A 26,481-nucleotide genomic window follows, 5' to 3' on the forward strand; every position below is an offset into this window, starting at 1 on the left:
GGACAGTTTAACTATCAATTTCTCCTCCTCTGTCACGCTGTTTACAAACATCAAACGCCATCACGTGGCTTTAAATCTCACACACACACCGCCGCTTCGGAATAGATAGTTGCCGGCAACAGGGACATTGATCGTGAGCCTGACAGGGCAACCATATCCTCCGCAAACACCCTCCATCCATAAAACCTTGGCTGCACATTTATGCTGAACTCAAGACAAAAAAATCAAGCTTTGCAGGACTTTAGGCCTTCTTCTTCTTCTTCTTCTTCCTTTTTTTTTCACTCAAAATGCACAAAAAAGAAAAAAAAGCATCCATCAGTGAAAACAAATCCTTACAATGATGAATCAGTTTTCAATCTAGCGACTACGACTGACCCGGCCGTGCTCAGTCAGCATCATTTAACATAATGTGCCCATGGAATAAAGCCACATGCAATTTATTTGCTTGTCAAACTCCTTCCACTTTCTTATACATACATACCTTATAAATCCTTAAAGCTGTTTCTTATTTATTCAGCTCTCCAAATACATGTCTGCATGCTGCAGTGGACGAACAATTAGAAAAGCTTTATCGTTTACTTCCCTTCGCAGACAGCTGTAAGCTTTAAAAAAAAAAAAGAGGAGAGAGAAGAAGTTGGGAAGGTGCCCTCTTTTACCCTTTGAGTCAAAGTCTTTGGCCGCTGAAGCATGTTCTTAGCTGATAAGAGGACCAGTTCCTTTTTTTTTTTTCCAGAAATGGATTTTTATTCTTCAACTCTTTTCTTTTTCACCATGTTGAGCAATGCAAGAGGAACAAAAATGAAACCAATCACCTGAGGATAGATGAGAAAAACAAGGGAGGGGGGGGGGGGGGGGGGGGGGGGGGGGGGGCTCTGCGCAATCGTAGGAATGGTGCAAAAAAATGCATGAGAAACATATAATGCATAGATCAGTATGTGCTATATCATTTGGCGATTACGCTCCTTTTACATCAACATTCAGTATGCACATTTAAATAAACTGGCAAAACCTCAAACAGTAAATACTGTGCTGAACGTTTCCCTTGACTGCTTTACAGCACGTCATTAAAGTTGTATAAGTCTGATAGGATAGAGCGAGTGTAGCAGACTGTGTCCTCTGCAGAATAACACTGATGTATAAGAGACTTTGTCTGAGACTCAGTTTGTTCTGGGTTGGGACTGAGGTCAATGGGCGATTGTTGGTTCCCACGCTTCCAGGTCAGTTTATGTTTTCTATTGATGACTCTGTGCTTCTCTCTTCATACCATCACCACCACCATCATCACCAAATCATCATTAAAATCATCACCATTATTATCATACCTGTATTATCACAGGCCAAACAAAAGTATTTAAAAAAAAATCATATGTATCATGCATGTCGATATTACACTGGCAATCCCTTTCGAGAAAAAAAAAAACCTCAGACAAAACTTTTTGTGTTTTTATATGGCGATCAACCTCTGGGTTCTTATTACAGTACGAGTGTAAAGTGCCCCCCACACCCTCTACCTGGAGTTACTTGTCTCTGCCAGTCTGTTGTTCATGATACCCAGAGCACCAACCCCCCCAGAGAAACCATTATGGCGTGAGCTGCCGCATACTGTCCTGGGATATCCGTTGGCAGACTCAGACAGCTGCTTCTGCATGATGGCCAGCGACACTTTGCTAGAGGCTGCCAGGTCTTTCATGGAGATCATCTCCCCCGATAATCTGCGACCCTCTGCGTCACTGTCACAAGGTCCGTCTGAGTCGGGCGGCTGACCAAACCGACGCTGGCGACCTTTGGAACCCGGGCGGATGGCATTGCGTCTGCCCAGGAAAGCATTAGCGTTATTGCAGCGCTGGCAAAACAGGCAGCTCATTTTCTCCAGCATCCAATTGAGCACCTGCTTGATGACAATAGAAATAACATTGAATAGCGAGTAGATGCAGCACACACCCATTAGCATGAAAAAGAAGTTGGCCACCCTGTAAAGGCTTTGGTATTCGTAAGCCGCGCTCTGGCTGCTGACAAAGTCCCCAAAGCCAATGGTGCTGAAGGTGACAAAGCAGAAGTAGAGAGAGTCTAAGTAAGCCCAGCCCTCAACGGGCGTGTACATGGCTGATGCACAGCAGGAGATGGTGATGGCTGACAGGCCAAGTATGAGCATCACGTGATACACCGAGGGCTTCCATCCTGGCAGGGAGTAGGCTGAGAAGTCATGGCGGATGCCTGGTGGGAGTAGGCCGCTGTTCCTGATTCGTCTCTCCCTCACAGCCTTCATCACCACAGCCAGCAGTGTGATGATGCGCTCCAGGAAGAGGTTAAAGAAAAGGATGGTTCCGGCACAGCCCAGAAGCCCGTAAAAGATCAGGAAAACTTTGCCTGCAATTGTCACAGGTGTCGTCATCCCAAAACCTGCAGAAACAGAAAAGATATCACGCGTTCAGCCATGCAGCAGAGGCCACGACCGGATTTTCACCTACGAGATGTTTGCAGTTTCCTCACAGGAAGTGAGTTTCAGGCCAGGGAAGTGATCCGTGAAAGAAAAATAACCTCAAAATCTAAAAGAGGATTAAATGAGGCTTGAATCATTCTTCTAAAACATTTTGCCTAGTAATTAAAATGACGTAAAGCCGAGGATTAGCTGTGCAAATACAAATTATGTACAGAAAGTACTGCATGATAATTTGACTCGATGCTGATATGAGAATGCAAGCTTTTACTGGAAGATTAGTGTCTGAAAAGTCATATACAGAGACAAAGGAACTGTGTGATAATTATGTTTTGCACTGTGAGAGAGAATAAGGGGAAAGCGATAAAATCCAAAATATATAAATATTTGCCAACAAGAAAAAAATTGATCATAATTTAAAAAATGAAGAAATATGTCCAATAATGGTGTAGCAGCTTATTCAATATTAAATCCTTGCAGATATTTAAGCCATTACTTGTATTATTAGTTATTAATAGTTAAATCTTTTAAAAAGAACCATTTGTATAGTGAAAATTGATTGTGAAAAACCTTGATTCTGTATATTCAGCATATTTTTATTGCTGTGAGTAAGAAAAATCAAATAACTTAGAAGGATATCGAGAAGAGGATGCCAAAAATAAGCTGGGTTAAGCCTTCTGAATATGCCCCCCCCCCCCCCCCCCCCCCTCTTCAGCTGCGTCTGGCTTCCTGCTATCGCCTGATTTCTTAGTCACTTTGAGCGAGTGTTCAAGCTGAGGAAGTGGTTATTAGAGCAGAGGAGGGAGGATGTTTATGGATTCTGCTGCGTGTTGAAGGAGCACTCCTCAAACTCGAGTGCCACAGGTTTGGCTCTGATGTAAACATGTGTCTGATATCTGGGCATGGCATTGTTTCGCATCAGGTCAAATACTTGGAAGAGAAAAGGGTGGAACCAATTAAGGCAAAACAATAATTTAAGTCGTTATCTTCAATTAAAATGAGAGGTAAAATAAATAGCAGAGGTTGCCGCCCATACAAAATGTGCTTATTATCCATCCAGTATCCTATTTTACAAAACAAAAGCATCTGACCAACGTGTCTATTACTGGAGCCACTATGGAAACCCCACATTGCAGAGAAGTCGTGAAATCTGCAGTGCATCATATATTTTCCTTCTTGATTAATTTCCAAAACCCGGTATAAATAAAAATTGTGTAAAACATTATATGAATTTATATGTGCAAAGCATACTCTAAAAAACAGCCAGTACAGAAATACTATGCAGCTTCTGCAGGAGACCTGCTACATGCATATTCTCCCACTGACTGATTTTTCATGTGCAAATTTTCTGCACATATATCCATACGTATGTATATATATACACACACACACATATGTATATATATTTTTTAAGTGGTTATTTGTATGCATGCTTGGGACGCTCTGTCCAAGGCCAAATTGAACACACACACCTAAGCGCACACAGAGTGTCGAGCCCCTTATCTACAGAACAGCAGATGGTATATTTGTCAACAAATAAAATCGTGCTGAAAGATCAAGCAGTTCACTTTCAGGCCAAGGTTAATTGATTTTTCCATCATGGCTATCCTCGTTCTCAATCTTCTCAGTGCATTAGGGCTGTGCTTTACCCCTTTTTCCCACCAGCCACCCTTGTCAAGTAATAAATGACATCAATATCCAGACAATACTTCCTTTATGATAGACAAAATGGCTTTTTTGCCCTTATCTCTAGCACTGAAAACCACTCTCACGCAGGTTTGCTGTTGACACGATGGGTCATTTAGATCAACACTGATTGATACAAATTGCTTTATGGACAACAGGGAATATAAGCCCCACGCGTCCACACATGCACACCTTATGGCTTCCTACACACACGCGTACGTACGATGGTTTTCATTCCAGACATGACATAATCTGCTTTTGTGACCATTACAAAGTTCAAGTAACATACACCGAAGCAACTGAAAGGTGAGGGGCAGCGATTACCCAAATTAAGCCCTTCAGTGAAATCCTATTTCAGTGTTTCATAGTTAATTAATTAGCAGTCCAAGTCTCTCTAACTGAGCTGAATCATAGGGAAAACAGATTACATCTTCTCAGGGCACACAGAGACAGTCTTCCGCACCGTCTCTCATTACCAAGTAAATTACCTAAGAGAGGAAAAGGCACCAGGCATCGATTCAGTGTAGCATTTCAGAGCCATTACTCCAGACTACTGTGTCAGGACACAGTAGGGAAAACAGGACAATATTAGAAACCAAAGTGCAGGAGAGCCAAAACCAAAAGATGCTAAACTCTGTGTTACTTTTATTCTCAAAGACTTCTTCATTTATTCTTTAAAAACGCTTAAAAATACTGCTGACTTTTGTGAAAACATCAATTTTACCCACCCGGTCTCAGCCAAGATGACTCATTTAATTCGGCCGAACTTGATAAGGCAGAAAATCATACGTGTGCAAATCCAATTCAGACAGAGCCCTCTGAGAACATTTATTCATTAACATTAAATAAAGTATGCTCAACTCAACACAGAAGATGATGTTATGCTCTAATGACTAATGATGCTTACCCACATAATTAGACACCAGAGATTCAACCAGGAAGAAAATGATGGAAACGGCGCCATTAGTATCCATTACTTACCAATGTGACAGTTTTAAGAGGAGAAGAAGAAAAAAAGATGATCTAATGATTATCTGACGGTGGGCGAAATGAAATAGAGGGAAATTGCTATTACACGGTAGTGAATCCAACCTTTTATCACCGAGAGTCGAGTGTAAATCATATTCACTTTGCTGCTGATACAGTTTAAACTGAGCAGCTTTTATTACAGTCCAGCGACAAAGGGTTCATTAAGTCCCACAGTAAAGTTAGGACCTAAACAAACAGCTCTCATTACTGTGTGTTTTTTTTTTTTACAGATATATCAATGGAGATTACGAATGCTCTGCACTTAACTTGATTCGCTTAGTAGTGTGCTCGCCTCTAAGCAGAAATCAATCATCAGCTTTTGCACTAAAGAGCCACTCTAAAATCTAAAACACTTAACAGACGTTTCATTATCTGCAGAGATCGCTGCACAAAAGAGTTAATAGCAGCTATTGCAGTAAATAACACTGCACCGTTCAATCACTCTTCATGTCAGTCGAGTGACGTTTCCTCTGGCAAATTGAGATGAAATGTACTATTCAATAGCAGTTTGTGTAAAGAAACAATGAGGCAGCAGAAATAATTTCCTCATAAGCATACAGATGTATTCACTGAAGTGTTATAGTGAGGGATTAGAGGCAATTTTACAGGTGGAGATGAGGCTGCAAATATTGGTTTTGGTTATTGCCAATATACCAGTCAGTCAGTCAGTTTGCCTCACAATACTTTTCAACTTTCAGATCCAATCCAATCCAGATCTGTGGCACTCAAACCAAAGTTTCAAGCTGCAGTAATCTTTTTCTTTTTTACGACAATGGCTTTGATGATTATAATTTCAAAGGCTCTGTTTATCTGGGGAAACCTACAGATAATTATGTTCAAACTCTGCAGTTCCTCTCAGCTATATGAAGTGTTTCAGCACCATTCTGTGCACTATTACGAAAGTTTTGATTTTATATAACTGCTCTCTTTAGACTAATTTTGCATCTGCATCAAAAGCAGGTGCCTGTGGCTCCTGGAGGTGGAGGGTGGCACGTTATTTTTTTTTATCCTTGGCTCCTCTGATTTGAAAGTCACGAATGTCCTTGGACTATATACTGAACCATTCAGTGATGTATGAGTGTGTCGATGACAGGTAAAATGTTTAGTGGCAGAAAAGTATGCTTTTAGAATGCGTGAATCTGGTTTGCAGTGTAAAAGTGCTTTAAGTGCGCAGTAAGAGCAGAAAGGTTCAGGAAAAAAGTACCAGTCCATTTGTTCAACAGTTACTGAAGACCAAAACCAGAGTGAAAAGAAGAGTGCAATGCTGTCAAGCGTCTTTAAAAATCTCCTAGGCGGGTTACGTTGCCACAACTATAAAGGCAACAGAATAAAATTCACGAGACAAGCTCATGAAACCTCTGAGTGAGCACTCGTGCCCTGCAAGTGGAGGCATTCAGGAACTCCGTGTTCCTCAATGTTTTCCACGTCTGTTTGATTTATTGGTTTCCCCGTCTGTGGCTGCAGCATCTTTCACTTTACTTCCTGTTTAACTTTCAAGCCAGGTTCCACATGTTGCCCCCTTCCTTTTCCCACCCCTCGTTAGCACCTTGATTGAGTTCACCTGTACTTCATTATCCCTCTTCCCTCCCTCATGTTTCCTAGGAGCCTATATGACAATGCAGCAGAGAAGGAGGCTATGAGTGGCCTGTATGACTGGAAACTGTTTCAGTTAATTACAAACCCATCATTAAGATTACAACTGGGTATTCTGATCTGACTTAGACACTAAACTACAAATGAATATGTTCCTGCGATGAAAACATTCATGTGGTGTGTGAGACATTTTCAACTCGCTTCTTTCAGCGGCAGCCCAGGTGGTGTTGGATAGTCTGAGCACAACTAAGGAATAATTATTAGAGCAAAATTCCAACTAGGAGGCTGACATACAGATTTTTTGCAAGATCGACAACTAGCAAAGGTCAGATTTGCCTTGTTTTGGGTTATATTGCTATTTCAAGGCTTCTACGCCAATTAAAGTTTTTTAAACTTGGTTGCAGCTATTGGAGGGGAATATGTTTTCCTAAGGATCCATATTTCTTGTTGGTTCTCGTCACATAAAGACAAATACTTTAGATTGTTTCTATAACTTTAGACTCTAACGTTAGCTCATAGAGGTTCAGGAAATCTTTTGGGAATGATGAAACAAGTGAACTGATTGGTCAGCAGGAGGTGAGTTTGTGAGTGCTGATCTCTTATCTCCAACATAATCTGCTCTGGAGCACATGACCATGGCAATATGCTCAGATTAGAGTTAACTCTCTTGTTTGATTCACTTAGCCCTAAATCCTACTTCATAGTCCAGGTCGGTTTGCCAACTGTCCTGTTTTTCCTGGGACATCCCGTATAATGAGCAAAATTGGTTCGTCCCGCGTATATTGACCTTTACCTGCAACGTTGCATACAGTGTGTATTTACACTATGCCCAGCTGGTTGTGCATTGTGCTTCTGGCACACCAGAGTGTCCCTTATTTGATAGTTAAAAAGTTGGCAACTCTAAGTACAGGCTTCAGCTTTGGTCTGTTGGGACCAATTTATTACTTTTATTGCAAATGGCAATGTCTTCCTGTAAGTCTCTGCTCCTGTCAGGATAAAAATCTTTCATTATGCAATAAGGACGATCAGTCAGACCAACACTATCGATTTAAAGTAATGCTTGGTCAGTTCGTGTTTTCCCTATAAATTGCCACCTCTCTGTGCGTGGGATTAATACACATAAATTCTGATAGAAAACCGTGCAAACACTCCAGGCCCAAATAGAAACTGGAAATATGATCTAACTGTCAATTCAAAGAAAATTATGGTGGAGTAATCTAATCCATACCAGGTGTGTGCAGTAGAGCGCACCTTGGTGCTTGTGTCATATTTAATCAAAGGCCACTTTAAACTTTTATAAAATAAAGTTTCCAGAAAAAGGGATATTGATTTAGTTTATGGGGGGGAAAAAGCCTCATAAGGCCAGTCATCATGAAGCTGAGTGCATGTCTTATGTTACAACCAGTCTGCATGGACCAAGGTAACGTCAGGTAAGGTCAGAATTAATTGGCTGCACCAAAATGGATAGAAAAGACACAATGCAAGGCAAATATAAAATAAAGCCAATTCAAGTGGGTATAAAATCCTAATGGAAATCCACAAGAGAACGAAGGGCAACTAAAAGTGCTGTATTTTCACTATATATATATATATATATATATATATATATATATATATATATATATACATATATATATATATATACAGATATACAGATATACAGATTCAATATATGACTGTTTTGCAAAGCAAAAATCTCATCCTGGCATCCTACTGGCCCGTGTCCCCAATTAATATACTTAAAAAACAAACTCTTACTCAAACTGCTTTCCACTAGTGGGAACAGTCCTAAATTTGCCCAATAAGAGCCGCAGCGGAAAAATGCCACGCAATGCCCTCTGATGGCTGTGTTTCTGTGACAAACAGGAAATCATTAGTCACGGGCGCGGCGTAGTGGGGGTCTGCAGAGAGGACAGAGGGCCGAGGAAGCAGCAGCATGGCCAGACCTGAGACATCAACGCCACACCATCTGCTGAGGAGTTGCCAAGATTACTGGCAGACTGGAATAACAGGAATGTTCACACTGTGCTGCCAGCTTTACAAAAAGCAGATGATAGAGTGGACGCAATGCCAAGTTTTGCTTGAGATGTGGCTGCGTTGTTGTATCTGTTGACTGCATACATACAAATTAAACAAAGACTGTAGCATTATATATTAAAAAAAAAAAAACCTAAGCCAGGGTGCCTGAAGCAAAACAGCCTGGATTTGAATTTCACACTCGTTTAATTTATAGGCAGTGCATTACTGGTATCTGTTCTTCAAGTCAAAGGATTGTTAAAGAGCGTCTTGTGCCACACCACCCTATTAGAAGAAATATCGGACTGACGTTATCTGCAAGAAACCTTTGGGTACCATTCATTAAAGCGGGTCGATGCAGATATAAATCACAGAGTAACATTTTGTGCAAATAATTTACACACCGTGTGAGAGATAGCAACGTAACAGAAACCTGAGCACAACCTGAATATTTTTCTCTGATTCTTTTATAATTAAATTGGCTCCCCCATAACTGAATTTGGTCTGGCTTTTTATATCGTGTCCCAGCAGTTAATTCACTGGCAAAAAGAGCCGAAAGGACTGATGACTCCACTGTAGTCTGTATTGATTTGTTGTCAAAAGAAAAAGGAGGGGGGGGTTGTTGCATTCTCTTTGGATGCGCAGCACATTTACTCTTTTGTGTTTAGTTTTCACTCTGTTTTTCACCTCTGCGGCATGAAAAAAATTAAGTCAGGACTTGAATAAGGAAAATACAAAATCAGGATTCATGTGGCTGCAGTGTTTATTTACAAACAGTAACAGAGATTTTGTTCCTTCTTACGGCTGAGAAGTCCTTCTCTCATCAGTTTAATAGCTTCTGGCTATGGATCTAAAGGCCATGTTCTCGTGCTTCCTATTATCTTGTACTGTGTGCACTGTAAATATTTGAATAAAGGCTGCACAAAACTCTCACGTTTAAGTCTGCAAAGTAAACACACCTGTCCAAGTGGAGCACTACAACCCTGTGATTAGCATGATAAGCCCGCGTGTTCAGTTAATAGGTTATAAACATGTTATCCTCATACCGTGACGGCAAAAAGAAAATAAAGTGTTACATATCAGGACCTAGTAAAACAAGAACTATCTTGTCCTTAACAGGTGTAAAAGTTATCTAAATACTAAAATAAAGACTTGTAGAGTCACTTTTAGCAGTAGTAACAGGAAGTAATCATTTTCTGCATGACTTTATCAGCCTCCCACATCATAGATGAGGAGTTCTGGCTCTCTTCTCTTCATCACTGGTTCAGTTCATTGAGGTTTCAAGGCATTAATTTATGCACAGCCTGATTGGGGTCAGGACTGACCGGGTCATTGCTTCTTTTCTTTTTCTGACATTCTGTTGTGGATTTTGGATAATTGTGATGTTACATAAGCCAGTCCCAGCTTTAACTATCAGATACTGTAGATGCCATTTCATTTGAATACTTTGGTATACAGACAAGTTTATGATTGACTGCAAACAAACCTTACTCATCACATCCACCATCGGTCTTGACAGTTGATATGAGGTGTTTTTGTTAGTGCTGTACTATGTTTACTTTAGTCTCATCTGTCCAAATGACAGAAGTCTTGTGATTCAGATGCACCTTTGTAAGCCTAAGTTGTGCTGCTGCGTCCTTTTACGAGAGAAGAGAATTTCTTATCGCCACTCCAAAGAAAACCATAATTGTTCAGTCTTTCTGTAATTGTACTGTCATGAAATTGAATATGTTAACTAAGGCCTGAGGAGATTTAACCAGATTTTCTGAGCATTGCACGATCTAACCTTGGGGTCAATTTGCTGGGATGTCCACTCCTGGGAAGATTGGCAGCAGTCTGGAGTGTTTTGCACTCGTAAATTATCTTTTTGTTTTGTTGAACGATGGACTTGAACTTTTCTGAAATTGTCATATAAACCTTTCCAGACTGGTGGGCAGCAACAGCTTCGTCTCTAGGATAACTGCTAATGTCTTTCCTTCTTTGGCATTGTGTTAACATACATGGTGCTCACACTTGCTCATGATCAGTTAATTAAATGCATTAGTTAATCAGCACCTGGCTGCTACTTACCCTCTAAACTCCAGTAAGCAGGGATCAGTAAAGGTGTACTTAATTTTTCACACACCGCTTTTGCATTTTGCCTTAATTAAAAATAAATAAATAACAGCATGATATAACATGTTATATGTTGTCATCTGAGGTTATATTTATCTAATTTTAAGACCTGCAAAATCTCATGTCTGCATGTCACATTGTGTATGTCTTTCTCAGCTCTGCTGCATTAAAAAAGAAAAATAAATAAATGCAGCAACTGCTTGGGGTCAGCATAAATTTGCTTTAATGACTTTTCCTTTCCTGCTAACGTGAAAGCTCAGGCTATAAATTAAGGCTGAGCAGCTACAATAATGATGTTTGATCATACACAGGGAAACAAGAAGCTGGGAGAATGGATGAAAGAAAGCTCTGTTGCTCACAGTTAAGTAATGTTTTACTTTATACTAAACAAATGTGCCCACTGTGAGTCTGAGAGTGGCTGACTGTGCCACAGGCTGCCAGCTTGGAGGTAACAGAAGAATTTGTGAATGCGGACAGAATATCCTCAGCTGTATCTCATCCTGTTTTTACTACAAGGGTAATAATTCTTTCAATATAAAAATAAAAATGCATGATAAATCAATATTTAGGTGGCAACAATGAAAGATTTTATATTAGAGAGAAGGTCTGTTGAGTGATTTCAGTCCATATGATGGCTGGCAAAAGCTCTGTGCAGGGCTGTGATATTAAGCTACAGTCAGACGAGCTGGTGGTTGGTGTAGACGCTCATTCAGCTAGACCGAATGATTATTCTCACATTAAAGAACATTTAAGGACAGTGTTTGGCCTAACTCAGGATATTTGGTCCGTTTCTTCATCTTTTAATCTAATAATGATGATTAATCGCATGAATAAAGGTCAAGCCCAAAATATATGCTTTTGTTGCGTTAGCTCTGTTTAGCTCCTTAAAGTGAAAGTGATCAGATTCTAGAGAATTTTGGTTAATCCCAAATCTGACATTTAATCAAACACATTCACATTAAATGATATTTCAATGTATTTTTTTTTAATTTATCCACTAAAGGATGTAATATTGGAGCATGGCTAAGTGCTGTTCTCCCTTTTCTCTCTGCTCTTACACAAGCAGCCCCTCCTTTACATGAACAGACAGATGGATGGCTGCCAAATCACAATGCTCACCAACTTACTGTTAGCTCATTAACATTGATAACTATTTATAAACATGACCCAAGATGCAGATAAATGTTCAACTAGTGCAAAAACTGATTTTTAAAAAAGCTTCATTCCTGCTCTGAAAGTGGTTGTCTCACTTTTACTGCATCAGAGGTTGCTAACCTACCAAAAAAAGGATGCAGACTTTTTCTGCTTATGGGGAAACTTTGAACTCTCATAGCTGCAAGTCAGCAATGACTACTATGCGTCAGTCCCAGTGGGTTGCCTGATAAATTGGCAATGATCAAAATGTTATCAGCAGGTAAAAAAAATTAAATGAATGACTGTAAAAATTAACCCTGACACAGAGAAGGTCACAAGACTTCAGAGTGCAAAGCACACAGAGAGTTTTATCTTCCCAGTGCCATGTTGCTGCAAAGAGCAGAATCAGTGAAATGCTAATCAGCTTGAGGAAGATGAAGCCCAGCAAATTTGCTGTGTCTTCTAAAATGATCTTGGTATCACTTGGCCGTGATGGTTTACGTCTGTGAGTTACTGTACGTAGGCGAGTACATGCCAAGTCAGACCAGATTTATGACCTGCTGCGACAGAGCACAGAGGTGTGTACAGCCTTTCTGTACAGCAGCAATTAACTATGATGGAGATTTATTGAAGCTTAGGCTTCCCAGTAGGTTTGCCCTGTACCACAGAAACACACATGCACATGTATTTCTGCTTCACAGTGGGAAACACTTTTGAACAACAGGATCTGAGAGAGTGGAAGAGATGGAGGGATAAAATAAATGAATGAAAGCAGCTATTTCTTATCTGGACACATTTTAATTCTAGTCTTTTAATTTTGGTTTAAACTTTACTGCTAATGTAACTTTCACCAACATATTTTAAAAAATAACTTTAAAGCAAAAGTTCAACCCCTCTCATCTTAGCAGTTGCAGGCCAATCTCAAAATTACAATTTATTGTTAAGTCTTTAGACTTAGACTTAGAGACTTAGAGCTTTTTATTGTCATTGTGCAGTTTCTTGCACAGCGAAATTGGGTAGCTGAACCACAAAGGTGCTAAAGTAAGAAGAAGAGAAACCAATATACAACGAAGGCGGAAAATAAATAAATAAATAAATAGAATAAAATAAAAAACAGTGTATATGTATACATATGTGAGTGGAACTATATACATGGCGTATGTGTAGGAAACATTGAAACAGACTGGGACCAAAATAATTGCACATGAGCCAAAAATATTGCACGTAACATGGAAAGACTGAGATATTGCACATAGATGATCAACAGAAGTGTCAGGGTGGATGTGTTGGGGAAGTCTTTACACACTTTTAGTTTGCATTAATAGTTCTGACAGCCCACGGGAAGAAGCTGTTCTTTAGTCTGTTGGTTTTGCACCTGATGGATCTGAGCCTTTTTCCAGAGGGCAGGATGTTGAAGAGGTGGTGGTTAGGATGGAGGTGGTCCTTTATAATTGCCCTGGCTCTGGAGGGTTTAGGCAGGGTTGTAGCTAAGCAGCTTTCTTGATAAATTTTAGTCTGTGTTTTGTACTTATTCCCCTGAAACAGCTCTTCTCAGAGTCTTCTGTGATAACTTGTTACATAGTGTTCAGTTCAGGCTCTCTTCCATTTCTCTTGTCTAGAGTGTGACACAAGGTTCTGTTTTAGGGCCCTTATTGTTTCTGTTACATCTGCTCTGACTTCAGCACTTTAAGCACTTTTAAGGACATTTCTTATCACTGCTATGTAGATGACTCAGTTATATATTTATTTTAAGCCCCAAGATGCTTCTAAGTTTCAGATCTGCAGCCTTAAAACTATGGATGCATCACACCATCTGCCATCTTGGTTCATCTAAGCCAGGTCCAGTTATGTACTTCTGTGTAACAGGAGGCCATATCCACAGGCCTACTTCATTTACAGAATGAAAATCAAAGCAGCCACTGGGGATTCTTCCTGCTGACAAACTGGTCAGCTACAGATCAAACCTAGAAGTGAACAAAGTTTGCCTTCAGAGGAAAAGCTATACCTCAGTGCGGAAGCCAACATGTTTCCCAACTTTTACTTTGAAGGCAAATAGTTTCCGTTTTTAGTTTGTGTTGCACTTTTCACAATTTCACTATGGAGAGTAGCTGTACGATGTTTAAAGACACTTTCATCACTTCCATTCAAAATACTACTGCAATGATATGCTAGAAACTGAAGCAATCATAAAGAGGTTTTAGCCAACCAGTTAGGAAATATTTTTTTTCGCAACAGGTGGTTGCAAGGGAGTCGCTAACTGGTCTGTAGGTCTGTGTTAGTGGGACTTTAGAACTAACTAGTCGTGATTAGTCATTTTTCCCTCCTGACCAGTACCAGCTAGATGGCCTGTGGGAATGGTATCTTATGCCCTTGAGCCTACATGTCACCATCATTGTCACATGTCCAAAATGATGGAAAAAATTAATGTCACAAGGTTTGTGATCATGTGCATGCAAAACCTAAATAATGGTTAAGGTACTACTTTAAATGTGAAGTAGCTGATGGCAAAGCTAGCATATTAGCATGTCTACAAGCTTTTATAGTGAGAACAGTAATACAACATGTCCGTGTCAGCAGGATGACTCTTTGTTTTACTTTGCAACTCGGTATGAGTTGGCAAGTTATTATCTTGTAAGCCAGAGAACAAACATTATAATATCAAAGATCCCTGGACTTGGGGAGTTGTATGTGAAAAAATAATCACTTTGGCAATCACTTGCTGATAGTAATGATAGGGTAGTACAACTAACTTTTATTTAGCTTCTTATTATGATATTGTGCATGCTGCTTCACTGTCACCCTGCAAAGATTAAACAGAACAGAGCTATTGATAATGTTATTAGCAGCACCTATAAGGAGTCAAAGTGACTCCTGTCAGTCAAGTCCCATACATGATTGGGACTGAAAACTGTAAGTTTGAAAATGAAAATAATTTGGAGCTGTGGAGTTAGAGGTTACAGTCGTCTGGACCCCGTCTCTGCTTGAAGCCAGAAACGACATTTAGCTTCAATTTAGTGACCAAACTAATCTTCCAAACTCATGTAATAATTTCCTGCTTTTCACCATAAGTCCACCCTCCCGCCTCCCAGTGCTTTACAAAAAATATTGCATAAGGAAGCTTTAGGGCAAAAATGAGACATATTGCATTCCCATATTTTAGACAAAATCCCATGCAAGTCTTATGCAGAAGTGGTACACAACAGGTTTACTTAATCCCTAGTGAGACATTTTTCTGCCCCGAGTGTTTGGACTAATCTAAAAAGACCTCCAGTGCCTTTCATGTGACTGGGGACTTCCCTTTTTCCACTTTTAACAGTGACATTTCCTCAGCGTCACTGAGCAGCCACTGAGATCTGAAGAAAGGAAAGGGGAAAACCAGAAACAAAAAAAGTCATAACATACAGCTTCAAATGAACTAATCTTTGAAATTTTTATCGAGTGTGCAGTTCAGCAGTCTATTGTGTAACACAGTGGCAGTGATACTCCCAAAAACTTACAATATAATTTAAAAGTGACTTAATTAATACAAACCCAATTCCACAAAAAATGGTATGCTATGTAAAATGTATAGAAATACAAAGAAATAGATGATGATTTGCATTTCTCAAACCCATATTCTAGTCATAACAGAACACAGAAAACCTTTCAGATGTTCAAACTGAGAAAGTATACCATTTTAAGAAATTGTAAGGTTATGTTTAATTTAATGACAGCAAGACATATCAAAAAAGTTGGGACAGGACCATGTTTCCTACTGTGTAGCAGCCCCTCTTCTTTCAACATCAGACTGTAAACATTTGGAAAATGATGAGATCAGTTGTTGGACTTCTTAGAGAGGAATATTGTCTCAGGAATTGTCCCGTTCTTGTCTTATATAGGCTTCTAGCTGCTCAACAGTCCCTCTTTGTCATATTTAATTCATTTCAACGCGCTTCGAATGCTTTCAGTTAATGAAAATTCTGGACTGCAAAAAGGTCAGTTCAACTCTTCTCCTACAAATGCTGTAGCAGTTGTAGCTGCTTCAGTATGCAGCTTTGCATTTACTTCCTGAGATATGCAAGACATGTGGATTTGAGCTGTGCCAGGTGAACTGTGTTTTCCAAAAAGAATTCGTCTGACGGTTTTCCACTTTGCCTCCCTACAAAGAGCTTTGACTTTTCCTGTTGCCATATGGCTTCTTCTTGCTATCTCTGCCTGTATTTACTTCTGAGAAACTCTGCCTCTCGTAGACGCCCTTTTTGCATCTGATCATGTTGCTGACATGTTAACAGTTAATCCAGTGAGTTTTTTAAAATGTTTTCTATGATCTTGTGAATAAATCATTGCATTTTGTTTTTATTTACTTTTTTTTTTTAAATTAGATCTCAGTTTGATTCTCATCCGGTTTTTTTAATGTTGTGGTGTCTTTTTTTTAGCCTTTTTTGGGGGGTCAATTTTATTGTGTTTTTATATTTTGCTGTTGTACTTAAATTGGACTAAAATCGATATATGGTTCGTTTTTGTTGTTTTCAAACTCTCTTGTAAAGTACATCTCCTTTTAAAAAAATTGACATTGACTAATATACAGCAACCTAAGTTTTTCAGAATTGGGGTTGTAAGTAGAAAGAAATGAGACAACGGTGTTAAAAGAAGGACTATGTCCAGCGCAGTGAGATCTGAGACTGACGTTAGATGGGAATCGGCATTGTTTGAGACACTCTAGCAACAGTGCTGAAGCGAGAGACGGACAACAAGAACAACTTGAAAAATTTTTGTGCAGTGATTTTGCCTTCGCAGATTGCAAACCTTTCCCACCTACCTCCCAAAGGCGCATTCATAACATGCACCAACAGTAACAACAACACAGATGGTTTTGTCCCAGCGAGGCAGCACGAAGTGGTTAATCTAAATGAGAACACGACATCAAAGCAAAAACACAGCCTGCCTTCAGGAATCCACGCACTCCATCATGTGACATTTCACACTGCTTAAATGCCAACGCACGCTTCACCAGACTGAGGTGACATTGTCTTATAACCTCAGAGGCACACGAATTAAAAGACAGCACAGTACAGAACAAATTTGGTTTGCGCATACATCGGGCCTTGGTCAGAGAGGCATGGTCACACAAACCTCACAAGTGTGACTCAGTGAGACTCAATGAGACTGCCAAATTAGCACTTTTTAAATTGGCACCAGAAGATGAGGAGAATAATACCCTCTAAGCCATTAGGCCTAATTGTCTACTAACACTCCAGAAACGCTGAAGATTATAATGTTTCTAAATCTTTTCTTACATTTATCATTACATAACACGCTTGTAGCTTTCTTGAGTTAACAATTTTTTTTCTAATCGTCACCTAGTTATAATACAAATGCAATATAATGCCAGAATGGCTTTGATTGCTTTTTGATTGCTGGTTTATGAGATTACAAAGTGATCATGTTTGAAATAATGACTGTTAAAAAACAAACCTGTCCTTCTGCAGCGGAGGCATTAAGTCAGATCTGCTGCTCATTAACAGGAATCGGTTATCGCTCTGCTGGACTGAATACATCGTGATTTCGCAGATACTTTTGGTGTTGACTTTTAGAAAAGTTGGCAGAGTAATGCATATTCACACACTGCTTCAAAAAATAATTTTCCTGTTATGGGATTCATGAAATAGAGTCATAATCTGACTATAAACACAAATTCAGAAACTCTGCTGAACCAACTTTGCAACCCCCAGTTCAGTTGAGGGACTGACATATTTTGTCCATGTATCTCGTTTCATGAAATATTAGACGACTGTCCTGGCAGATGTGCTGTATTAGCATAGCAGGGTATATTTTAAACTCATTTGGGCAAACAAAGACACCTTCAGCCAGGTTTTGAGCACTGTCACCTGGTTTGGGCCTTTCTGTGCCTGCGTGGATTTCCTCTGGATACTGTGCAAGACATGCAAGCTAGTTTAACTGGCAAATCTAAATTGACCAAGCATGTAAGATAAAGTGTTAGAATCCCCTAGAATAAAGCACTCTATAAAAAATGGTGGTCAATAAGAGAGTACATGCTGTAAACATCATACTAGTAATCCAACAAGCATCGTTTACTCTTATGTTTTAATATCTCAATCAGACCAGTCCAGTAGTGACTTTCCTTTTTAGCTCTTTCAACCACTCAGGGCACCACCTGGTCCTTAAGCTGTTGTGTGCTTTAATATGTTCACCAACTAATCTCTATCTTTGTCTGTCCACTGTTTAGAGCTGGACATTTAGTGTACTCCACAAGGGGGTTCTTTGCTAATTAACAGCTCACAGGAAACAATTAAATGAGCCTCTCAGTGAGACTAAAAGACTAAAAGATCTAAGAGCTAAACGCAGCTAAAACACATGAAGAGTTGACTGGAAACCAGATATTTATGCAGTATCCCTCTCTGTGTAACGTATAACACATAAAAGGGATTGCTAATGTCGAAATGTTCTTTAATGCAGCTTTAAGTTACACTTTTGAGAGGTGTTCTCAATGTGATCTGACACATAAATACAAAACGGGGTTTTTATGGCACTTATTATGTTATAATATCATCATAACACTACAGTAAGCTCAAAGCCGTCTGGCTAATGTGGACAGTTTGTTCGTAATGATCACATTTCATCTCAGTAGCTACTCTGTACAGCCAGGATCAAGCAGGATTATGTCTTGTCCATTTCTGACATTCCTCTTAATTTTGAAAGTTTTCTGCAGGTTCAGTGAGGATTTATTTAAAGCAAAAGAAACTGCATGTGGCTCTTTTGTGTGCTGTGTGTTAAACTACTATTTGCATTGTCTGCCTTTGTGGATATAGTTGTGATAGAGCAGGATGCTGCAGTGGCTGCCAGGGGCAGGACAGAGTTTATCCTCAGGAATAAACAGTGCAGAACACAATCCAAATTTGCAACTGAATGTTACAAACTGCTGAACAACTAACAGCCTTAACCTGCTTAATAACTCCCAACAAGCTAAAAGTTCTCAATCTAATTGATTCTCTTCCCTCGCTGCTTAATTCTCAGGCAAGTATTTTCATTGCCAGCACTGTAAAAGTGACTAAGGGTTTCTCCTAAATGCCATTATAGGTACTCAAAATGAGACATACAGGCTCTCAAAAGACTACAGAGAGCTGTCCTAATTGGCAGCTAGCATCTATCAATCAGCCCTGAAGGCTATAAATATCCATTTTATTGATGCAACTCTTGTGCCCTCCTTAATGTGAGTTCAAACACAGTAACCAGAAATATGGGGCAATACAATACAACCAATACAAGAAGGCTGAAAAGAGTCTAACAGTCTATATTTTCATGCTAGACACACATTAGATACTTGTGTGGGATTTTTTTGAGTGTGTAGGTGGCTTTGAGTTAAATATGCAGGAGCTTATAACTTTGCTTCCACATTAATGCACTTGGCCCTGGCTGTACATGTCCCATCCATTCCCACTCATCACACAGAAACTCCGCTCACAGGAAACATAGATAAACAGCTGTTCAAGAATTCATGATAGAAAAGTTAATGTTTGTAGTTGGAGCTCACCTGTCAGAAATTTTACAGATGTTTCTCTGACAGGGCTTCTCAACAGGGAAATGCTTTTTGTGCCTCAAGCTTGTTTTTTTCTTATTGTAGCCTCCCCTTGAGTGATTACTGGGACTAATCAGAAGTGACACTGAATGGCAGCACTGTGTGAAGTGGTCATTATACTGCTGTGTATATGACAGGTAGTGCTAACGTTGCTCACCAAATCAAGCATATCGAGCAGCCATGCTCAGCTGTTATCCCTTTCTATGCATCCAACTGTCAAATCTCATATGGGTCATACTATTTAAGCCCATTTAACTGGCCTGTTCAGTGCAAGTCACTTTGCAGCCACCTCCACCTCAGCTCATGCTATCTCAGATTTAATCGGTGTCTTATCTGATGCCTGCCCCGTTTATTCTGCTCTCCCCGCCTATATCCTCATACAGGCAGAAGGCAGATGTGCTCCTCACAGCTACTCTCATGCATAAATGCTGGACAAACTTTTGTTTCTTCTTTTTTGAACAATTTCACTCAAAACCAGAAATGTGCAGCTACAGAAAATAAAAAAAAAGTCAGAGTTTAACCAATCTGAGGGAACACCAGAGATTTCAATCTGGGCCAAAGTGCTAGTTTTGTTGCATTTGTTCAACATACGCTTTGGAAAAAGCTGCAGTGGATTTGATACTTACTGCAGATTTTTGGAAATTCTAAAACAACACAATGTGTGCAGCACCGATGGCCAGTGAACCCAGCCAAATCCCGGGGTAAAGTATGCATCATGTGGCCACGGCTTTATTTCATTCTTCAAAGTGATGCTATGGAGGCACATCAAGGGGAGCAAAGAGTCACTGCTGATTTGAAGCCTCGGCCACAGCAGAGTCAGAGGCGGGAAGTGTTTGGGAGGAAAGTCTAGCGTGCACAGGGGGATGCCGCTCTGATAAAGAGTTGTGTGGGGAGGCCCCACAATCCCTTTTATATCACCATCTCACAAGCATGCAGAAAAAAGTAGCACACAAGCCAGAGGGGGTTGAGATCAAAGGAGGATGAAATGCTAGACAGAAATCCATGCAAACACATGAAAAGCAGGAAATATTGTAGAAAGCATCATAACATCATTCTTTTCTCCTTCCCTTTCCCCCCGCAAGCTGCTGAGTCAGTTTTTATCATCAGCCTGTTGGGTAAAGAAAGCGATGCAGTTTGACAACCGGAGTACAAAGGATTTCAACCTGCCACAGACATGTACACAAACACAGCTGCTGTGGTTCCCTCCCATGACACGGTGAGCTGAGTGCACGGGCTCCCCGAGTGCTCTGTGTCTGTGCCTTTGTGTGTCTGCGAGCAGGAGGTAGAAGGACTAATAAAGCTCTCCTGACAGGTCTACAGTAAATAAAGTTGTGACAGGTTCCCTACTCACGTGGATCAGCTTTCTTTTATCACTCCCTATGCCACAGTATTCAATTAAAAATAGTTGCCGAAGGTGTCACACTGTATACACAGATTGTGTTTGTGTGTTTAGGCCAAGGTCAGAGACAGCTGCTGGAGTGTGTTCATTTGCTTGTTCGCATTCACTCACTCATTTACTCACTGTAAGCTGTGGCTCGGCTTTATCTGTCCGGGGTGTGGTGTGATGCTGGTGGTGGTGTGAGGGGCGGGTGTGCATGATTGGAGGGGGGTGTTGGAGCCCATCAGGCATGCAGTGCACCACAGTATTGGCCCTCGGGGTGCCCTGGGAGGGACACTTGCTCTTTTCTGACCTATTGCACAAGTAAATGTTAAATGGGGAGGGGGCGGGGTGAGAGCAGAAGGGGCTTCTCATTGACATTCCTTTTGGTTTGAACAGAAACGTGGCCAAAAAAAAAAAAGAGTTGCACCCGTGGGTGCTGTCCTATAGCCAGGGAACTCATCCCTGTTCCAAATGGCAGACAAGTCAGATGCCGTCCCCGGTGCCAAAGTCCCTCACAGCCAAAATGTAACACATGATTGGAAAGAAAAACACAATAATTTGGATCATTTATTCTGCATGTAAGCCAGTGGAAAGAAAGCCCCCCTCATGGAAGCAGCTCCAGTTTATGTGACATCCACACAAAAAGTAAGGATATCAGTATTTATCATGAATACAATTTAAAATAAAACACCTCTAATCCAATCCAGTAACAAAGACCCATTCAAGTGTTTCCTGTCTTCACGACATGGGCTGACAAGCATCCCTGGAATTTCTTCTTCTTTTATTAACACAAAGCTTTATGTGGGCTTGGCATGTGTGTGGTTTTATGTAGAATAGCCCTAATGCATATTTTCCAACATGTATGCTGTCGAGAGAACAACATGATGCAACCGAATGGACCAAGAGGTCAGGGATTTAGTGAATGCTGCAGAGATCACCCACCTATAGTCGACACCACAGTTCCAACAAAATAAAAAGCCCCTGTAAAATCCCATCTTGGCCTCAGAGCGTCAGCCCGGATTCCGGCGGCGATGGCAGCCTCGTACTCCCGCAGGAAGGAGTTCAGCTCCTGCAGGCTTATGTTGAAGGTCTCACTGAAGTTGAGGAGCGTCCCGTTCCAGCGCCCGTGAGCCCGCAGCTCGGAGGGCCTCTCTATAGCCGAGAAGACCGCAGCGCCGCACAGCAGGTACACTAAAATGAGGATGGCGAGCAAAACGAAGCGGCCGTTGTCCTCGTTGAGGTGCAGGGAGCGGCAGTCTTGCAGTCGCTGGCCAGGCATCATCCAAATTTCAGCACCACTCGCGCGTCGGACAGCGACAAGCTCCACATCAGAGACGGCATTCACTCGTCTGTAGGTATCCTCTGGAAGTCACTGTCCTGCTCTGTGGCTCCACTTCTCCGGGCAACAATTCCTCTCCCGACACGTTGTCTCATTGTAGTTGTGAAGTGATATTATGTATAGCTTAAAAGCACAAAGAACGACCCCACTTGTGGATTTAAGTCCGCACATCCATCAAAGAGTTAATGCGAAAAGCCACAGGCGCCTAGTTTCATGATACATTCCCCCCCTCTCCTTGTGGCAATGCAGTTGGCGTAAAGTGGACTGCAGCTTAAATCCAACCGGGCGCGCTTCTTTTGAGCAAAAGCAAGCAGTAGTATCCACCGGGTACCCCTCCTCCGTTGCACCAAAACGATCCCCCACACAAAAGATCACAATGACGCTCGAGATTCTCTAAGTTACAAATGAGTGCGCCTAAAAAAAATCACCACGTCCCTCCTTACAAGTAAAGTCTTCTGTTTCCACACAGGCTTGTTCTGCAGGAGTGCGGAGCTGTCGTCTAAACGTGGGCACTGGTGGTAGCACAGTGCATCCCATCAGCAGCGGGTGTTGTGAAATCTCTCATCGAATCCAGGGGGTGTGCGTTTGGCTGAAGATAAGCAGCATCCCCGTATGCGTCCTTAGATGGGGTAGTCTTCAGATCTCAAGATTTACATTTTCACTCCGGTGCAGACGCTATCTTTTGCCATGCGCACTGTGGCTACTCTCTAGAAACTCACTTTCAGCACAGCGGGCGCAAAAGCAGAACCAAAATTAAGCTATACCTCCTTAAACTAAACTATTCCTAACAGCTTCAGTGGAGAGTCAGAGGCACAAAAATTTAACTGTCAGAAGAAGAAAAAAACCGGTGGAAAAAGCCATACTTTCTCAATTAATCAAATATTAATTACATGCTAATTATCTCCTTAATGTTAGAAATTATGGCTTGGCGATGATGCCGATTGCAATTTCACAGATTCAAAACCGCCATATCCAGCGCACAGTGACTCAAAACACGGCAAAGAAGAAATCATCACACAGGAGGCGCCAATAGCAAAACAATACTAAGCTGAAAAATATCTCCACGATTAACTGATTATCAAAATATAGAGATTTATAGATTTTTAATTAAATAAATGAAATAAACCTCGACAACGAGGAAGTAAGCAACAATACTAAATAATACTATTTATGACTTTACTTATAACTTTACTTTTTTTTAAAATTCCACCGCTGGAAATAATGCAAAACAAAAAAAATGTTATATCCAGTGTACCTATAACATAAAGTAAGAAAAAAAAACCCTAAAGATAGTCGGACATGATCTCACCCCGCTGTCATCCTTTCACTTGATCCGATTGAATAACGACCCAGAAAAAAAAGACCTGATGGTAAGATGGAGATTTAAAACATTTTTCGTTTAAGAAAAGATGGGGTGGAGTTGGAGTTGGCGGTGGCCACATGTGCTAAAATCATCTGCCAAGAGCAGGTCAAAACTTTCTTCAGATCACGGCTGAGTAAACTTCTACAGACCCCACCAGGTTCAAATTACTCGGTTTCCTCTGGGTTCAGTTGGTCAAAATCAATGTCGACCTGGAGAGCTGCTGATCCATTTAAATACCCGTGAAAATATCGACTGAGGCTTTAAAAAGACCTTATCCAACTGAAGAGGAAGGAGCCACAAACAAGCTGTCACTTCAGATGTCATAGGCTAAGCTATGTTTGATAATAAATGAAACGTGTGAATGAGAGTGAGGCTAATGAGAAAGAAAAAACATATCCTGTGAGAATCAAGTCGAAAAAGTGGGCGTTGAATCGGCATTGTTGTGACAGGCAGTAGTTAATTTTCTAATGAGTTGACAGTAACGGGGTTGCATAAGGTGGCTGTATTGATCATGCTTTCTAATCTAGTTAATTGGCTTACAAATATGAAGGCAGACTGCAGAACAGGGGCACACTGCGCACAGTTATCTCTGCTCCTCTGAGTCTGTCCTTGTCAAATCCAATCTGGAGCTCAAAATGTAGGAAAGCCCAGGACGGAGATATGAAAGAAGACATCAGTGAAATATTGTGTCTTTGGCACTGGCAGGAGTCACATCCAATCATAACTCTTTGTGATATAAAAATATGTTGTCAGAAATACCAAGGTAAAAAAAACAAACGAAAACACTGTGTAGTGGTGTAGCAACATCAGGAAAATACAGGAATATGGTGAGGAAAAAAACAAGAAGCAGCATGCTTACTTTTTGATGTTATTCCTATTCCCCACCCACCAGTTTCTTTTCAGGGTCACAGGAGGGGCTGTAGACTATCCCTGCACTGACTGCTTAGAAGGCAAGGAAATCAATACAGGCATTCAGACATACAGAACAGAAGCTCATTCATACCTGCGGGTCATTTCGAGTCTCTGTTCCCCCCTGACTGTGGGTGGAAACAAGCACCTATGAAAAAGGAACTAATCCTGGGTCAGTTTGTAGGCAACAATAATATTAACTTTTGAGATACAATATGAATCATTTAGCTGATGATACTTTGTTTGAGCCGTGGCATTTAGAAGCAGTAAGCACAGGCTAAAAATATATTCACAAAAGGAGCATTCATATAGTTCATCTCCATTTCAGATGGTGCAGTATTAAAAGTTAAAGACTAACTGATGGTTAGCAAACACACACACACACACACACATACACACACACACACACACACACACACACACACACACTTATATATACAGTGGGGCAAAAAAGTATTTAGTCAGCCACCGATTGTGCAAGTTCCCCCACTTAAAATGATGACAGAGGTCAGTAATTTGCACCAGAGGTACACTTCAACTGTGAGAGACAGAATGTGAAAAAAAAATCCATGAATTCACATGGTAGGATTTGCAAAGAATTTATTCGTAAATCAGGGTGGAAAATAAGTATTTGGTCACCTCAAACAAGGAAAATCTCTGGCTCTCACAGACCTGTAACGTCTTCTGTAAGAAGCTTTTCTGTCCCCCACTCGTTACCTGTATGAATGGCACCTGTTTGAACTCATCATCTGTATAAAAGACACCTGTCCACAGCCTCAAACAGTCAGACTCCAAACTCCGCCATGGCCAAGACCAAAGAGCTTTCGAAGGACACCAGGAAAAGTATTGTAGACCTGCACCAGACTGGGAAGAGTGAATCTACAATAGGCAAGCAGCTTGGTGTGAAAAAATCAACTGTGGGAGCAATCATCAGAAAATGGAAGACATACAAGACCACTGATAATCTCCCTCGATCTGGGGCTCCACGCAAGATCTCATCCCGTGGGGTCAAAATGATCATGAGAACGGTGAGCAAAGATCCCAGAACCACACGGGGGGACCTGGTGAATGACCTGCAGAGAGCTGGGACCAAAGTAACAAAGGTCACCATCAGTAACACACTACAACGGCAGGGAATCAAATCCCGCAGTGCCAGACGTGTCCCGCTGCTGAAGCCAGTGCATGTCCAGGCCCGTCTGAAGTTTGCCAGAGAGCACATGGATGATACAGCAGAGGATTGGGAGAATGTCATGTGGTCAGATGAAACCAAAGTAGAACTTTTTGGTATAAACTCAACTCGTCGTGTTTGGAGGAAGAAGAATACTGAGTTGCATCCCAAGAACACCATACCTACTGTGAAGCATGGGGATGGAAACATCATGCTATGGGGCTGTTTTTCTGCCAAGGGGACAGGACGACTGATCCGTGTTAAGGACAGAATGAATGGGGCCATGTATCGTGAGATTTTGAGCCAAAACCTCCTTCCATCAGTGAGAACTTTGAAGATGAAACGAGGCTGGGTCTTCCAACATGACAATGATCCAAAACACACCACCCGGGCAACAAAGGAGTGGCTCTGTAAGAAGCATTTGAAAGTCCTGGAGTGGCCTAGCCAGTCTCCAGACCTCAACCCCATAGAAAATCTGTGGCGGGAGTTGAAAGTCCGTGTTGCTCGGCGACAGCCCCAAAACATCACTGCTCTCGAGAAGATCTGCATGGAGGAATGGGCCAAAATACCAGCTACTGTGTGTGCAAACCTGGTAAAGACCTATAGTAAACGTTTGACCTCTGTTATTGCCAACAAAGGTTATGTTACAAAGTATTGAGTTGTATTTTTGTTATTGACCAAATACTTATTTTCCATCCTGATTTACGAATAAATTCTTTACAAATCCTACCATGT

The 26,481-nt window shown here is 40.9% G+C and overlaps 1 protein-coding gene across 1 annotated transcript; it reads right to left on the minus strand.

Moving 5' to 3' along the window:
- Positions 1–957: 957 nt before the first annotated feature.
- Positions 958–22,736, minus strand: kcnk12 (potassium channel, subfamily K, member 12). The gene is made up of 2 exons (XM_085243243.1): positions 21,910–22,736; positions 958–2,400 (listed from the first exon to the last, which is right to left on the minus strand). The coding sequence occupies exons 1-2, from the start codon at positions 22,247–22,249 to the stop codon at positions 1,508–1,510; spliced, it is 1,233 nt and encodes a 410-aa protein (XP_085099369.1). The 5' UTR covers positions 22,250–22,736; the 3' UTR covers positions 958–1,507.
- Positions 22,737–26,481: the final 3,745 nt, after the last annotated feature.

This window comes from Mchenga conophoros, linkage group LG13, assembly GCF_057382185.1.
Source record: "Mchenga conophoros isolate Kocher_MC1m ecotype Shallow Benthic linkage group LG13, M_conophoros_male_GT1.1, whole genome shotgun sequence".
Taxonomy (NCBI): domain Eukaryota; kingdom Metazoa; phylum Chordata; class Actinopteri; order Cichliformes; family Cichlidae; genus Mchenga; species Mchenga conophoros.

Coding starts and splice junctions, on each gene's coding strand:
- kcnk12 (XM_085243243.1), bottom strand. CDS start 22,249: ATGATGCCTGGCCAGCGACTGCAAGACTGCCGCTCCCTGCACCTCAAC. Junction 2,401..21,909: donor AACTGTGGTGTCGACTATAG/GTGGGTGATCTC, acceptor CTGTTTCTGCAG/GTTTTGGGATGACGACACCT.